The sequence below is a fragment of the Nicotiana tomentosiformis genome, chromosome 8, assembly GCF_000390325.3.
Source record: "Nicotiana tomentosiformis chromosome 8, ASM39032v3, whole genome shotgun sequence".
Lineage (NCBI taxonomy): Eukaryota > Viridiplantae > Streptophyta > Magnoliopsida > Solanales > Solanaceae > Nicotiana > Nicotiana tomentosiformis.
This window is the reverse complement of record NC_090819.1, coordinates 95,740,337-95,757,113: the sequence shown is the minus strand read 5'-3', so window position 1 is coordinate 95,757,113 and position 16,777 is coordinate 95,740,337. Positions and strand designations below refer to the sequence as shown.

Genomic DNA, 16,777 nt, shown 5'->3' with positions numbered 1-16,777 from the left:
CTAAAGACAGTTTTGTGTATAGTCATACTTGTACAGTGCTAAACTTATTTGCTAAGGGGTAGAGCCACCAATTTGAGTAAGGAGCTTATGCCCCTGCGGATTCAACCCATTGCCAAAGAGGTATTAAAATGCCCCAACTACTTTTGTGGGTGAACTCTTCTCTTTTGGCTGTGTTGTCATTGTTTAAATGGTTTTGGAACAAGCTTACTTTCTCTTACACTTCGTAGGCTGTAGCCAAATTGAGAGCAAGTGCCTACAAATTCAAAATTGCAAATTGTTGACTCCTTTTAACTTGTTGGATTATTTGTTGCAAACGGATATTTGAATCTGTTTACGAAATTGTTAGCTTGTAGCTGAGCAAGTAATTTCGTCTGGTCAAGTGGTAGGAATATCAGTGTAATAATTACATAGTCTTAACTTTTGGAGATTCACTAGTACACAACAACACACTATTAAGAAGAACAACAAACTCATGTTTTGATCACTTTGAAAATGGAAGTTCTGATCTTAGTTCTTTAATCTTAACTGGTTAACCACTAAATCAATACTACATATTTGGGTTAAGTGAGTAATCCATGCACCAGCTAGCCGAAACCCCGACCCCAACACTTGGAAGGGTCATATTCTGATAAAAAAAATCTTAACTAGGGGTATTAACTTTTACCTGAATGTTATTCTACGAATTGCCAACAATAAGCAAACAAAGCATCAGAGTACTATTAGTATTTTGTCAAATCTTCTAATTTTGGTCTCATTTCGAACATCCGATAAGCGGAAACGGCATTAAAATTATTATCAAACACAACTTTTTATAATTAAAATTTTTAAAAGACTTTTTTAAAAATGTTGTTGTGGGAAAAAAAACCATTGTTCAACTTCTCAATTAGTAATAGTATCATATAAAGTCGAATAGAAAGAGTGAAAAGATAAGGAAAAATTTATTCACATTTGTTATTTGTACCAATCAATGAATGCATAACACATCTTTTAGCTTATATACACTACCATTACCTAACCATACTTAGCCATAGTTAATTACTCCTATATCTATTAGAGAACTAACTTGGGCAGAATGGTATTTCCAGTTCTCCACGTACACTCAACTCTTGATATTTTTTCCATTCACTATCAGTCTATCACCATAGACTTTTCCACGATGAATCAACACAAGTCCAACATCACAAGCAAAAAAAACAAAAAGAGAAAAGAAATGTACACAACATAAACCTTATTATAACTACTAACTATTTCAAAATCAAATCAAAAAAGAAAAATAGTAAGTGGACTTAGCAAATGGCCACAACAACACTGGTTCTTCACCCCCTAAAACCATTCTTACAAAACCCATCTGTCTCTTTTCCTTTTTCATCAACCCATAATCTTAAAATCCACCATTTTCATAACCAAAGATTTATTCCAAGAATACCCTTTTCATCTTTCAGAAATAACAACCCTTTACCAGAAACTGAGTGCCCGGTCCCACTTGAGCAGCAGCCCGTTAACGAATTCAAGGCCCTTTCTGATTCTTTCCCATTTTCATGGGCTTCCGGTGACTTGGTTGAGTACTGCTCCCGTCTTTTTGCTACTGGGCTTGCTTTTGCACTCTTTGTGGGCCTGCCCGTCAACTTATTCGGGTCGGTTGGACCCGAACCCGAGCCCCTTAAACCATTCTTGGGTGCTGTTTCTGGTGGTGTTATTGTGGTTACTTTGGCTGTTGTGAGAATGTATCTTGGTTGGGCTTATGTTGGTAACAGATTGCTCAGTGCCACTGTTGAATGTAATTTTCGTACTTTTTTTGTTGGATTGAGTTTTTATTAATATATTTTGGGTAGTCGTGTCAACTAATTATTTTCTTTTTTGGGTTTGCTTGGTGATAGATGAAGAGACAGGATGGTACGATGGGCAGGTACTAATTCTTAAGTTTTCTTGAATGTATGCATTTGAAGTTGTTATTTATTTGGAAAGTTAGTACCTTTAGCTAATGGCATTGGACTTAATGAATTAATACTTTAATGAATGATACTTGGCTTTTTGCCAGCACTTTTTAGCTGCAGAGAGTATTTTACTTCTCTTTTGTGAAAAGTTCTGATTTTTATTAGGATTAGCAGTACTAGTTGGAAAGAAATGTGCCTAAATGGAGCGAAAGGGATGTAGAAGATTCATGATCCCAATTACCGTGGGGTTGGTATGATTTAGTAGTAGTAGTTGGTGATGGGTCTAATATAATGATTTACTGGAAGTTGCCTATTGATTTCTATTTACCAAAATATTGATTAGTACCTCTCAAATTCATAGTTAGGAATAGAAGAAAGTGGAGCCTGAGTAAATCTTGTTCAAGAAATATGCAGCTACATTATAGCATCGATTAATAATCATTTTACTTTCTCATTATGGAAGAGTTTTATTTGGAAGTTGGATTTTGATGTAAAGAGCAGATAATTCTATGTTGAACAATAACATTGTTACAACAACAAATCCCATAAGTGGCGTCTGTGAACAGTAACGTTGTTGAGGAAGTAATATGAATACAGTTCCACGCATTGTAGCAATGATGGTGCTATTGTGCTCTTTATGCCGATCTGAAGGTCATCAAGGCTACTACAGATCAAATAGGCCACTTTAGGAAAATTATACAAAACGAACCAGAGGCATGACCTCCATTGATAATGCACTGGTGGAATTTCTCTTGGACCTTAGCTTGAGCTGGTATTGCTACATGAGCTGGTATTCCTACGCTATGGGTTCAAAGTATGAGCATGGATTCGGATTAGTTGATTTTTTTTCTCCAGGGGAAATATTGATCCTTTACTTTGTGCTATGGTAGGACTTAGTGAACCAAAACCATTACCTTCTCTTGACCCCTATAATATAATTTCAATATATTGAAAAGATGATGTGAAAGGTTACCCTTCAATTTTACTTCTTATCTCTTACCTTTTAACCAAGCAAAGAAAATGTCCCAGCTCCTTTTCCATTCATGCTCTTACTCATTTTACCCTTACCAAACATAGTTTAGGTCCAATTCCGTTCTAGGAGTGGCAAGGTCTGGCCTTGCTTTGATATGTTCAGCTGCACCTTCCAGCTAGCTAGTTCTTGGTCTTGAGTGTTGCCCTAAAACATAAGTTTAGCCTAGAAGGAACTGCCTGCTGGCTAGAACTGCAAGTCTTGTTTGTGACCAAAATTGTTTTGCTTTGCTGATATTCCAGTGATTAATCTTGTTTGTTCCCCGAGGAATCATCTGTTCTATGGTTAACGGAATCATCTGTTGTATATATGTCGCCATACTTCGGATGGGATCTGGTGATTCAGGGGAGAGGAAAGAGCTGTAGAAACAGTTACTTTGGGTTGAATGGAAGAATATAGCTTAGGCGAAATGCTTATATCATCATATAGTTTGATAGTTATAAGCTATTTTGGATGGGAAGATCTCCACATCCTTTGGTACTTGAAGGAGATTTTTCTTTGCTGATGAATATAGCTTAGGCTAAATGGTTGTTTCATGCATGCAATTTGATAGTATACTAGGCTAGTCCAAATTATTTTCTGATGAGATATCCGTGGGGTACTTGAAGGAGATTTTTCATTGCAGATATGGGTGAAGACTCCTGAAGTTTTGGCACGAGATCGCCTTTTGGGTTCTTTCTCTGTAAGTAATTCAAACTTGCTAACTTGGATAAACTATCTCAGTGTCCGGCAACGTTGTGGTATATTTCTTTTCTAAATAAAAGGTATTGACCTAGGTTATTGCTTGAAATATGATGCATTAGTTATGTAGGAACAGCTAGCATTCTGGTGATTTTTCTATTGTACTTGGTCATGACATCTTCTTCTGGCATAGTCTAATAAGGACCTATGTTGCGCTGACTATCCAAAATACTGTCACACCCGTGTCGAATCCTCCAAAATACCCTACGTTTGGAGGATCCGACATGCACCCCACGACATTTCGGAGAGTCAGAGCAACATAGGTAAGGACGGCAGATCTTAGTAATTGAATCAGCAGATTTTGTTCCATGCATTGTCAAGCACAAATGATAGTACTTTTTACCCTATTTGATTCATCACAATTCAATACAAAAAGACTCAGATTGCTCGTAAGTGCCTAATATAATTGACTCTGAACCTTGGAACGAAAGATCCTTGTAAGCTGACAGCCAGGAAATATAGGAAAAGGTTTTCAGTGTAAAATTTGTTTCCCTGGGATGGTAGTCTTTCCGAGTGACCGATGGAATTGTGAAGTGACTCTACGTTTTTCTGGGCTCGTGTGCAGGTGAAGCCTGTTCTGAGTAGATTAAAGAACACATTGGTGGTTCTTGCCACATCATTGCTTGTGTGTGTCCTCATTTTCGTCAATGTCGAGAACCGCGAAAAGGATGTTTATATACCATCAGAAGAAGGTGGTGGTAGATCAGTACCAGGAGTATACAATGATGAGTCTGCAAGATCATTTGAACCAGATGCATTCTGTGGTGAACCTGTTACTCCTTAATTCATAACTACTAACTGCTACCCATTCTTCTTCATTTACTTGTCTGTATATGTTATCATGTACCTTATGTTATGTCTACCTCACCTCACCTGTATAGTCAAACATCAAAAAGTATCTTTATACTTTATTTTCCACTTGCAGTTATCTTTGACCAAACACAAACAAATGATCTCCATATAAAAAATGTGACCTTAAAACACAAGTGAGATTGTTAACAAGAAAAACATTTTATTCCAGATATGTCGTATTCCATGGAAGTGCCAACCCAAGCATGAAATTTACTTGCTAATTGTGTATGGAGAAAGATCATTTATGTGAAATGCAAGAAAAAAGAAAAAGAAGACTTGCATACATTGTCAGTCTTAAGTTCAAATAAAGAAAGAGAAGCTAATAATAGAGAAGGATTTACGATAAGTTGACGATCAATTTATGACGAATAAGTAGTTGTTGGTATTGACACGTCCTCTCGTCTCTGGTGACATAGCAATAATTGTTCTTAAACATTACTTAAAAGTTAAAAAGGGAAAAGATGAAGAAATTAGACTGTCTTTATCAAGCATATAGATAGATGACCACAATCGCAAACAAAACGATGTGTTTTTAATACGTTAGGATGTTTGGTAAGATGGAAAATGTTTTCCAATTTTGTTGGGTTAAATGTTTTGAAAAATATTTTTCTTATTAATTCATTTTTCTCGAGGAAAATATTATCAAGAGAAGGAAAAATATTTTCTAAAACTCCTTCTCAACCTTCCCCACCCTCACCCACCTACCCCACACCCTCATACCTATCCACCTAACCCTACCCCCTCTCTCCAAAAAGTTTTTTTTTTTTTAAATTTTAGTTTTTTTTCGTCACCATCCACTCTACATCCCGCAAAAAAAAAAAAATTTAATTTCAAATTTCTGTTTTTTCATTTTTTCTGCACCACCCATCCCCACCCCACCACCCACCCACTGCCCCCCATCCCGCACAAAAAAATGTTTTTTTTTTACTTTTTTTTTTGTAATTTTCAAATTTCTATTTTTTTTTGCACCACCCACCCCTCCCCCCACCCCGCCCCACCCCATTGCCCTCCACCCCGCACATTTTTTTTCACTTTTTTTTTTGTAATTTCAATTTTTTATTTTTTTTGTTTTTCTCCTCCCTTTTTTATATATTTTCAGTTTTAGTTTTTTCATCTTTCATTTTACATGTTCGAAATTTTACAAGTTTCAAAGTTATGAGTTCGGAGATTTATGTGTTCGGAAGTTTACGGGTTTAGAAATTATAAATTTTACGGGTTCGAAATTTCGCGATTTCGAAAGTTTAGCGGTTCGGAAGTTTATGATATTTGTGGGTTCGAAAGATTGTTGGTTCGAAAGTTTATGACTTCATGTTTACTGTATCTAAATTATTTATGAATACTATTGAGAAGTTATTTTTCTTAATTTGCGTACCAAACACCAATAAATAAATAAAATTACTATTTATTTTTCAAGAAAATATTTTTACGAAAAATATTTTCCATTATAAAGTGAATTGAGAAATCTCATATGTTTTACTTGTTGCTCGTGGCCGTAGAATTAGTCCAGTTGTGTGTAAGAATACTACAATTATAAAAAGATATTATGACCAATAATTCAATATTCAATGTATGAAACCTAAGGAAGGTTCCAAGTAACAGTAGAAATGTCACAAGGATGGAAGTTCACCTTCTGGAAGCTTCTTTTGTGTCTATGTTCCTTTAATTAATACTTTTTAATTCGACTACACATATAGTTAATCTCTTTAAGTCAAATACATGTTTTGTGGTTGCAATTTTGCAATTTTTTATATCACCGTTGAAACTTCACCCCATTCATTGAACTTTTTTCTCATTTTTCTCTCTCTAACTTTTTAAATTTGGTGAGGACCTCTTTTTCGAAGATCAGATTTTATTGTTTTTTTAATTTGGTTACTTGCCAAAGAGAGATGATATTATACATAATTCTCCTAGTTGAAATATCCTAAATCCTCATGTATAAGCATAAGTCTTACCTACATTCAAATACGTCGTTCACATCTTTTTTCCTTTTTCAAAATATGAATGCACAGTAAAAGTACTCTTTTAGTTTTGTTTTATTCAATTGATGCAGAGTTTAAGATGTTAATTTTTTACAGATAAGTGTTGGTAGAAAAAATATTAAAATAATTTATTTTTGTCAATAATTATTCTAACACTTGACCAAATACTTTGTCTAATATAATAGTTTGATAGTTCAATGTTAATTTAATGAAAGTTATGAAATGGTATTCTAATGAGAATGAGTCAAAATATTTTCGAATGTGTTAAAATAGCAAGGATGTCATATAAATAGGGATTAAAGAAACACTTGATCTCCCCTTTAGTTTAGATTGGCATTTGAAAAATAATTATGGAAGCATGTTGTATTAAAATATTGAGGAAAACATATAGAAGCTCAAACTTAAGTACGATAGAATAATAATCCATTAAGAATTCAACTTTGTTTATGTGGCAAAATAAAAAAAATGAACAAAAAAATATCAAAAGTATCACAGATAAAGTGGGGACCACAGGTAGTTAGGAGGCGAACGTTGCTTCTTTATTTTTTTTTTGGGGGGGGGGGGGGGGGGGGGTCGGGGTTGCCAGGTTCATGTATCTAACCCAACTTCCGTTTTCCCCCCATATCTGAAAGTAGAAGATATTAAAATGATGAATAAATGCGAAAAGAAATCAGCCAAATATTTTGCCGTTCTTCTTCATCACTCCTATTTGCCATTTTCAAGAACAATTTGGAAGTATAAAACTATACAACTTTCTTCTTCGGGTATAGTTTCATCATCTTCTTGTCTTGTAAATTACCAGCTGCTGAGTTTTATCATTTTAATTCCGTGCCCCATTTACCGACTATTTGCAGGTGCATTTTCCTATTTTTCATTCTTGAAATTTAGTTAGTTGATTCTTCCATCTTTGTTTATTATCAGTATACATCAAGATGTCAGTCTTGGGTCTGTTTCATTGATATTTTAAATCAAGTAAGAAAAATGGATTAAATTTGTGAACATATCAACAATGTTGCTAACTATCAAAAACGCTTTTGATTTCATCTTTGAGAATCTTCTGTTGCTTTGTTGGAAAACTAATTCAAAATTGTAGTACGAAACCTTAGTTATTTAGGATTTGATTTATTTAATTCATGTCTAAATAAGATTTGTAGCCAGAATTAATATAGGAATAGACTTTCATGTTTCTAGTTGACATAGGTTTTGTACTATTATAAATAGGGGTATTACTAGCTTATTTTATGTGTGGAGATTTGTGGAGGAAATAAAGCATTGTAGAGAGCTTTCAGAGATTAATAATAAAATACTTTTCCTTCATATTGGTATCAGAACTTCTACGATCTTGGGAGAGAATCAAGTAGCTTCCGCTGTTGGCGGGCGGCACTAGGCAATGCGTGCTGCCCGTCTGGCCAAAAAAAATATGTTGGTAAAATTATAGATAGTTGTCAACAAAAGTAGATTATTCGGTAAAAAATTTCAAAACAGATTCAAGAAAAAAAACAAGTTTAATGAGGTGTAAAGAAATATGGCACAAGAAGAAACTCTTCTTAAAAGTTGGAGAAAGGTTTTAAAAAGTTGGAAGTTGATTAGGTGTTTCAACAAAATTGGGTGTTTGATGACAAAGTGCATCAACGTTGGTGACAAAGTGCATCAACGGGAGTTGAAGACAGGTAATTCAACAAAATCGGGCGTTGGTGACAAAGTGCATCAATGGGAGTTGGAGACAGGTGTTTCAACAAAAATAGGGTGTTGGTGACAAAGTGTATCAACGAGAGTTGAAGACAGGTACTTCAACAAAATTGAGTGTTTGTGACAAAGTGCATCAACGAGAGTTGAAGACAAGTGGTTCAACAAAATTGGTTGTTGGTGGCAAAGTACATCAACGAGGGTTGGAGACATATATTTCAACAAAAGTAGAATTTGGAAAAAAGTTCTCCAAGACAACAATACAAACAAGTCAGACGTATACAACTTTGAATTACGGGAGAATGTTGGAAAACTAATTCAAAGTTGTAGTAGGAAACCTTAGTTATTTAGGATTTGATTTATTTAATTCATGTCTAAATAGGATTTGTAGTCAGAATTAATATAGGAATAGGCTTCCATGTTTCTAGTTGACATAGGTTTCGTACTATTATAAATAGAGGTATTACTAGCTTATTTTATGTGTCGAGTTTTGTGGAGGAAATAAAGAATTGTAGAGATCATTCAGAGATTTATAATAAATTATTTTTCCTTCATGCTTTGATGGAGGAAGATGACAAAGCACTGTAGTCAGTGACCAAGTGAAATAAACCTATTGAATTCTCTACTAAATCGTTGGTTATATGAATTTGGTATATTTCTTATTTAGGCAGATAGTCTGCAAATATGAGATACTCTTGGGAGGGAGTGCAATGCAGTCTTAACTAACTATGAAGTTAAGATTCTCTCATTTTAAGCTGCAAAAAGGAGAAGATGTTCTCAATTCTAACACAAGGTACTTATAAGATCGAATGTACGTCCTAGATCTAATAGAATGAATTTGCCGCATCCAAACTAATACCAATCCAAGCCATTTTATGAATAAAATGTGACCAATTAACATCCAATAAAGTTAATCGGGGTGGCTGGGGAGTGGGGTTAGGTCAACAACAACAACAACAACAATAACATACCCATTATTATCCCACACTGTGGGGTCTGGGGAGGGTAATGTGTACGCAAATCTTACCCCTACCTTGTGAGGATAGAGAGGTTGTTTCCAATAAACCCTCGGCTCAGAAAAGCATTAAGCACCACATTAATGAAAATATAGACAAGAAGGGACAATACCAAAATGCCATATAAAAGCAGAATAAAAACAACAAGACAGTAAGGTGATCAACAATGAAAGAAAACAACGGTTAGTCATAAAAACCTACTACCAACATAAAGCGAGACTACATGCCAATACTACTGATATGAACACTCAAGACTACTTACTATACTACCCTAATCCTCGAAGTCATGTCCTCGGTCAGCTGAAGCTGCGCCATGTCTTGCCTAATCACCTCTCCCCACCTCTTCTTTGACCTGCCTCTACCTCTCCGTAGGCTCTCCAATGTCAACCTCTCACACCTCCTCATCGGGACGTCTGTGCTCCTCCTCCTAACATGACCAAACCATCTAAGCCGCGCTTCCCGCATCTTGTCCTCAATAGGGGCCACACTCACCTTGTCGCGAATAACCTCATTTCTGATCCTATTTAACCTGGTGTGCTCGCACATCCATCTCAACATCCTCATCTCTGCTACCTTCATCTTCTGGACATGAGCGATCTTAACTGGCCAACACTCAGCCCCATACAACATCATTGATCTGATCACCACTCTGTAGAACTTACCCTTAAGTTTCAGTGGCACCTTCTTGTCACACAAAACACTGGAAGCGAGTCTCCATTTCATCCATCCCGCCCCAATACGATGTGTGACATCTTCATCAATCTCCTCATCCCCTGAATAATAGACCCAAGGTACTTAAAACTCCCTCTCCTAGGCCTTCCCCTCCTTGAGTCTCGCCACTGAACTTACACTCCAAGTATTCTGTCTTGGTCCTGCTCAACTTGAAACCTTTAGATTCCAGGGTCTGCCTCCATACTTCTAATTGCGTGTTCACACCGTCTCGCGTCTCGTCAATCAATACAATATCATCTGCAAATAGCATACACCACGGCACCTCCCCTTGGATGTGGCGCGTCAGTATGTCCATCACCATAGCAAACAAAAAAGGGCTGAGTGCCAACCCCTGATGCGACCCCGTCATAACTAAAAAATGGTTCGAGTCCCCACCTACCGTCCTCACTCGGGTCTTTACTCCATCATACATGTCCTTAATCAACCTAACGTAGGCAATAGATACACCTCTAGCCTCCAAACATCTCCACAAAACTTCCCTCGGAGCTTTATCGTACGCCTTTTTTAAGTCGATGAATACCATATGCAAGTCCTTTTTTCTCTCTCTATACTGCTCCATCAATCTCCTAACAAGGTGGATGGCTTCTGTAGTCGAACGCCCCCGCATAAACCCAAACTGGTTCTCGGCAATAGACACACTCCTCCTCACCATTAGCTCTACCACTCTCTCCCAGACTTTCATAGTATGGCTAAGCAGCTTGATACCCCGATAATTATTGCAATTTTGGATATCACCCTTGTTCTTGTATACAGGAACCATCGTGCTCCACCTCCACTCTCCGGGCATCTTCTTCGTTCTAAAAATGACATTAAATAACCTAGTGAGCCACTCCAAGCCTGCCTTGCTCGCATTCTTCCAAAACTCCACCGGAATTTTATCCGGCCCGGTCGCTATGCCCCTACTCATCTTACGCATAGCCCCCTCAACTTCATCAACTCTAATCCGCCTACAATACCCAAAGTCACAACGACTCCCGGAGAGTTCCAAATCACCCAGTATAATTTTAGTAAGTCCTAGTTAGCAGCTTCTCAAATTGTCCAGTAAGAAGCCAAAAGGAAGTTATATCAGTGCAAAATTCATCAAAATACAATGCAGAAAATCTTATTGTTTACACTTATTTTTTTTGCATTGATATAGTAGTAGTATCACTGTACTCAGGACCAGTTTCCATCTAGAGGAAGATCTAGGATTTGAGTTTTATGGGTTCCTACAACGACCTCAAGTTCATACTACAATAACATATGGGTCCATAGTCAAATATCTATACATATTTGGTGGATTTCTTATGTGTATATGCAAGGTTTAAGCAAAAGCTACTAGGTTCACCTGAATCTATAAGCAACACCGTGGTTCCGCCCCTGTTTCCGTCAACTACAATCTGGTAACAGCATGAAAATGCAATAGTTGGCCGTCCACATGTTTGTGCATCAATACATGAAGCACCAACTGACATGTATGATCTTTTTTTTCCCTCAAGTTCTCAGCTGTTAAGATGACCCCCTTTACAAACCACGTAAAAAAGCCATATTCCTTGGTGCCCTAGGAATCATGTCCAATAGGTATTGGGAGCCTGACTATTTATCACCAGAAAATCTGTGGAAGTATGATTTAACTGAGAGCATCCCACTTCTTTCTCTCTCCAATCTCCATCTCCAAGTGTCCTAGCTAGTAGTGTTGATTCTATTTGTAAAGAAGTCAATCAAACATTGTAATTCGTCTATTTCTCAATCCAGTAGGTTTTCCCTGAATCTCAGCACCCAATGAGCTCCCCATCCCGTTTCCTGCGGATCTGTTGTAATGCCATCCCCCTCTGACTCGAGACTCTATAAATGTTTGGGCACGTGACTTATAAGAACACTAGTATTGGAAGTTTGGAACTTAAATAATAGGAAATGCGTATGACAGAACACAACTGGGATAGAAAGGTTAAAACCCCTTCAGATTCTTTTCCTGTCTGTTAGTTGAAATAGGTTGGGAAATTATTCCGAGGCAGTATTATATCTGTTTAGTTTCTTGCTACTTCAGATCTACAATGTCATGGACTATTGAACATACCTAGTAATTTAATGCTAAAAATGCTTCTTCTGTTTTCCAAGCACCACTTCTTGTGGCTCATATTTGACTTCAATTATAGAGGTATAGTGTCATTCATTCACACAATATCTTTTGCTCGAGGCAACTTGTTGATAGGGAATGTTGATTCCTATCTAGATGATGATTCCATTGCACTACTGGCACACTTTATTAGGGTTAAATACTCTGAAATCATCCCTCCACATGTATCCTGGACAGTATGGTTAAGGAGAAGTGATAGGCTAACTGTTATCCTCGTCTTTTGTAAAGTTCAAATGTCTACAAAACTAGTATTTTTGGTGTAGTAGACAGGCTGTATATGATTCAGATCAAATGTTGGAATTCTTGGATTTCTTGCATTTCTAGCATACCATGCTTTCTTTTGTAACGTTTCAGGCTCTTTCTTGATGTTGTGTTAGCAATAAAATTATAATTTGTCAGTCAATGGAAAACATAGTAGTGTGAAATCATCCAGTGTGATTGAATACAAAACATACGTTTTGCCAGTACCTGTCATTTGTTTGTCGTTCTTCAAAGCTATAAGCAGATCAAGTGTTGCCTACTTCTAGAAGCCACTTCTCACTATCCAAAAAATGAAACCCAAAAGAGCAGGATTCGGAATCACCAGAGAAATACTTTGATTTTTTTTAAGTTAAGAAACAACTCAGAGAATTCTAAGAAAAGATTTACTTAGTCATTTCACAAGAATACCAAAATACTACATATGCAGCTCAAATGGCAAGCACAAACCTGGATTTAAATATTGAATAGCAAGAGCGCAAAGGATTCCTGTGGAAGAAAGAGATCGACACAATTTTTTTGCAGTGAGCTATAGAGCAGATCATTGTGAAGATCTAATATTCCATGTTCCTTTTTTATAAGGAAGCACAAACCTGGGTTTAAAAATTTAATAGCAAGAGTGCAAAGGATCACTATGGAAGAAAGGGAATCGACAGAAAGTTTGCTGTGAGCTGTAGAGCAGATTATTGTGAAGATTTAATATTCCATGCTAAGTAGGGACACTGAGACCATGCATTCAAAACTCTAGAAAGAGAGTACAATTCTCTAAGCTGTGATTGAAATTTTACTGAAACCAGTCTTTAACTGTACGCTTGTAGGAATGGTATCAGTTACCGCATTTTATATGGAAGAGAACTTTCCCATTTCTTAGAATTGATGAATACGAGTTGTATCCAATGAAGTTTCTTATTATTTTTAGATGTTTTATCTTCATTTTTAAACTTCTTTAACCATCATCAGCCATCGATGTTGATGCTACATCTGCCTGATCAGTTGGTGCAGTTGTATAACATAGGACAATTGACACCTAATGTCGTTTGATAGCTGCCTCAACTGACTTTTGTTTTTCTCCTTTTCTTGCAACAGAAACCTCTTTTTCATGACTGCAAAACTGTATATTGCCCTATGCCATCAGGAGGACTTTCTTTAATGGATTTGGAACCTGCCTACAAAGTGGAGAACAGAAGAACAGTCGAAGACGTTCAGCATGAATTTTGGCCTCTTAACGAAATAGATCCAGAGAATGCTAAGTTCCCCTGTTGTTTAGTGTGGACTCCTCTACCAGTGGTCTCATGGTTGGCACCTTTCATTGGACATGTAGGAATATGCACAGAGGATGGTACTGCTGTCGGCTTTTCTGGTTCCAACTTTATTAATGTTGATGATTTTGCATTCGGTTCTGTGGCCAAATACCTTCAACTAGACAGAAAGCAGGTATAACTTCTTGTGACATGCTCTAAGCCTTTGAATTGTTATTGTTGAATTGTGTGGCCACCACATTTAAAGGTTTAAGTTGTTAGAGAGAACACAACAGACCCTGTGTAATCCCATAAGTTGGGTCTGGGGAGGGTAGTATGTACGTATACCTTACCCCTACCTTTCTAGAAGAGAGGCTGTTTCCGAAAGACCACCCGGCTCAGGAAAAATAAAAGGAAGGGCAGCAGCAATAAGAGAACTCAATTTTAGTTAATTCATTATGTTTTCAGTACGCCCCCTCGTGTGTGAGCTAAACATGTGAATTCGTTTTGATAATGTGTGGCAATGATAATTGAATTCAGGACCTTTGCCTACTCGGATATCATGTTATATTATGTAACTACCTCATCTCAAAGTTTAAATTGTTAGAGAGCATACTGTTTTGTTAATTCATTATATTTTCAACAGTTAGTTGTAGCATTATTCCTGTATTCCACGCACTAACCACTCCTATCTCCCTTAGTGCATTGGCGTTGTATTTTCATTCACATGCTAGACATTGCTTAAGCAATAGAGCTGATTTATCTTACCAATAGAATACTGACAGAATTGTTGAATGTTGAATTCCTTGACAGTGCTGCTTTCCACGAAACCTTGCTGCGCACACATGCAAGCATGGCTATAAACACACAGAGTTTGGGTCTGCAGTTACTTGGGATGATGCCATTCAATCAAGTATCCGTCATTTTGAGCACAAATCGTATAACTTATTCACATGCAACAGCTATTCGTTTCTCGCTAATTGCCTGAACAGGCTCTCTTATGGTGGATCAATGGACTGGAACATGATCAATGTTGGAGCTCTTTTATTGTTCAAAGGACATTGGGTTGACAACATCTCAATCTTGAGATCATTTTCACCTTTTATTCTAGTTGTATGCTTTGGCATTTTCATGGTGGGATTGCCTTTTTTGGTAGCACTATTGGCTTTCTCACTTCTTCTTTTAGCATGGTTTGTTTTTGGTACTTACTGTGTCAAAAATCTGTTGGATTCCTAGATTTCTTGTATCACACCTGCTACAAGATTAAAACTTTTTAAATTCTTGATACGCAGAACTGCATCATGACACTTCTTGTGAACAGAAAGTGTACATTTGATACCCAAATTTCCAGTACCAAATGAAAATTGACAAACAGATGACAAGGTAAATGTGGATTGCTGATTATTAAGCTCTAGTTATTCCTGAAGAGTGGGGAAAGTCTCTTCATTGGAAAACGTTCCTAAATATGTTCTGACCCTGTAATAACCCAAAATATTTTGATAAATGTTATAAAATCTTGAATTATGGTGGATGTCCATAACCATCAAAGGAGTAATGCTCACTACTCTTCTCCATTATCTCCATAACTTTCACTACTATAATACTTATGGAGTTATGATTGTAACTCCATAATCTCCCCATGATCTCAAATGCTTAATGCCATATTCAATGACATATTTCTTCACTCTTCATGCCTATATAAAAGCCTTGTAATAGATGGAAAGAACACACAATTGAAGAAGAAATAAAATCTCTTCCTTCTCTCTATCTCCATTTCTTGTTCATGTTTTACTAAATTACTTTTATTTCATAATACGTTATCAGCACGAATTGCGAAAGAATAAGTAATGCAACCAAGAACATAAGTTCAAAATAAGGTATGCTTATAGGTATTGCAACATGTGTTTGTGTAGATGAAATCTACTTCTTTTGATTTTACCGATTCCCCATTTATAATAACCATGCTCTATTTAACGTACAAATAAGGATGACAATTAAGTGATATATATTTATTATTGAGTGGTTTCTTCTCTAGAATATATTGCTTAATGCCTTAATACTCTTAGTCTGACAACCATGAACCAAATAGAAACCTATCAAGCTAATAAGTAATTTAATGAATGTTTGATATTTGTCATTTTCTCTTTGTGCTTTTCTCACTGTCCAATACCAAAGAAAGAAAACAAAAATATACGCTTACGTGCTCTTACCAAATGAACCCGTGATTTTGGTTTATTAATAGCTCTATCTAATGTTTTATTATTGGTTGATATTAACAAAAAGTGAAAAGGAGTTATATGTTAGCTTGGTGTAGATGAAACAAGGTAGGCCCGTCAGATGCTAATATTTAGTTCATTAAAAAAACTTTAGTGGTTCTATAAGATATGTATATTACGAATATAATAATTACTATATCCTAGAGTTTCCATGAAATTAAATTTCAAACATGTTAGAGCTAAATACTGTTAATCCGGAAAAGGTGATTTTCTAACTCATAATACTTATGTCACATAATCATGTTGGATTGAGATTTTACTTTTCAATTTTTGTTTGGCTTTCTAATATGATTCTATTGCTTCTTTGAGAAGGAAATAAAAAACTTTTTAGAGTGAAAAACTATACACTTAGTTTTCTATTTTGACAAAGGCAATATATTACGTTAATTTTTTGCTTTGGGCACATGAAAATAATGTCAATTATATTATGATCCATACTAATTAATTAGATGCACATATAGTCTATCTAGGTTGATTATTTTTCGAAAATCATCTTTAAAAAAAAATAATAACAATTTTGGGTGACCAATAGCATTTGATGTGCTTTAACATCTTGATTAAGTTATTAGGTTATATGGATACCCACTAATTGGCTTTCTCTTCTAATAATATAGTTCATATGCTGCATCAAATTAAATATGTGATAAAGTGATGCAAATTCTTAAATTTTATTTATCACTAGACCGAGTTTATATTTATAACCATTAAAATGGGTAATACTTAAAAGTTGTATGATGACGGAATACTGTGATAACATTGATTAAGGGTAAGATGGTGGGTTTAAGTCCCAGCGCACCATGAGAGTAAGACATGGAGTTCGAGTCCTGATGCTCAATGATGATAAGATTTGGGTTTGAGTCCCAATTTATTATGGCCTAACATGCCTTTATATTGGTAAGGTATTGAGTTTAAGTCTCAA

General features: G+C 36.1%; 2 protein-coding genes across 4 annotated transcripts; both read left to right on the top strand.

Moving 5' to 3' along the window:
* The first annotated feature begins 1,194 nt into the window (after window positions 1-1,194).
* Window positions 1,195-4,623, top strand: LOC104111443 (uncharacterized protein ycf36). Its single transcript, XM_009621145.4, has 4 exons — window positions 1,195-1,777; window positions 1,878-1,906; window positions 3,590-3,646; window positions 4,271-4,623. The coding sequence occupies exons 1-4, from the start codon at window positions 1,294-1,296 to the stop codon at window positions 4,487-4,489; spliced, it is 789 nt and encodes a 262-aa protein (XP_009619440.1). The 5' UTR covers window positions 1,195-1,293; the 3' UTR covers window positions 4,490-4,623.
* A 2,518-nt stretch (window positions 4,624-7,141) lies between these two features.
* LOC104111444 (protein REVERSION-TO-ETHYLENE SENSITIVITY1-like) lies at window positions 7,142-14,889 on the top strand. 3 transcript variants are annotated; one of them, XM_033660062.2, is made up of 3 exons: window positions 7,142-7,300; window positions 13,431-13,778; window positions 14,396-14,889. In XM_033660062.2, exons 2-3 carry the CDS (start codon window positions 13,470-13,472, stop codon window positions 14,816-14,818), a joined length of 732 nt encoding a protein of 243 aa, XP_033515953.1. In that variant the 5' UTR covers window positions 7,142-7,300; window positions 13,431-13,469; the 3' UTR covers window positions 14,819-14,889. The 3 variants fall into 3 exon arrangements, with proteins under 3 accessions (XP_033515953.1, XP_033515952.1, XP_018631562.1); XM_033660061.2 differs by having other exon boundaries at window positions 7,157-7,390; XM_018776046.3 differs by lacking the exon at window positions 7,142-7,300 and adding an exon at window positions 8,815-9,015.
* Window positions 14,890-16,777: the final 1,888 nt, after the last annotated feature.

Coding starts and splice junctions, on each gene's coding strand:
- LOC104111444 (XM_033660062.2), top strand. CDS start 13,470: ATGCCATCAGGAGGACTTTCTTTAATGGATTTGGAACCTGCCTACAAA. Junction 13,779..14,395: donor TTCAACTAGACAGAAAGCAG/GTATAACTTCTT, acceptor ATTCCTTGACAG/TGCTGCTTTCCACGAAACCT.
- LOC104111443 (XM_009621145.4), top strand. CDS start 1,294: ATGGCCACAACAACACTGGTTCTTCACCCCCTAAAACCATTCTTACAA. Junction 1,907..3,589: donor CAGGATGGTACGATGGGCAG/GTACTAATTCTT, acceptor TTTTCATTGCAG/ATATGGGTGAAGACTCCTGA. Junction 3,647..4,270: donor GCCTTTTGGGTTCTTTCTCT/GTAAGTAATTCA, acceptor GCTCGTGTGCAG/GTGAAGCCTGTTCTGAGTAG.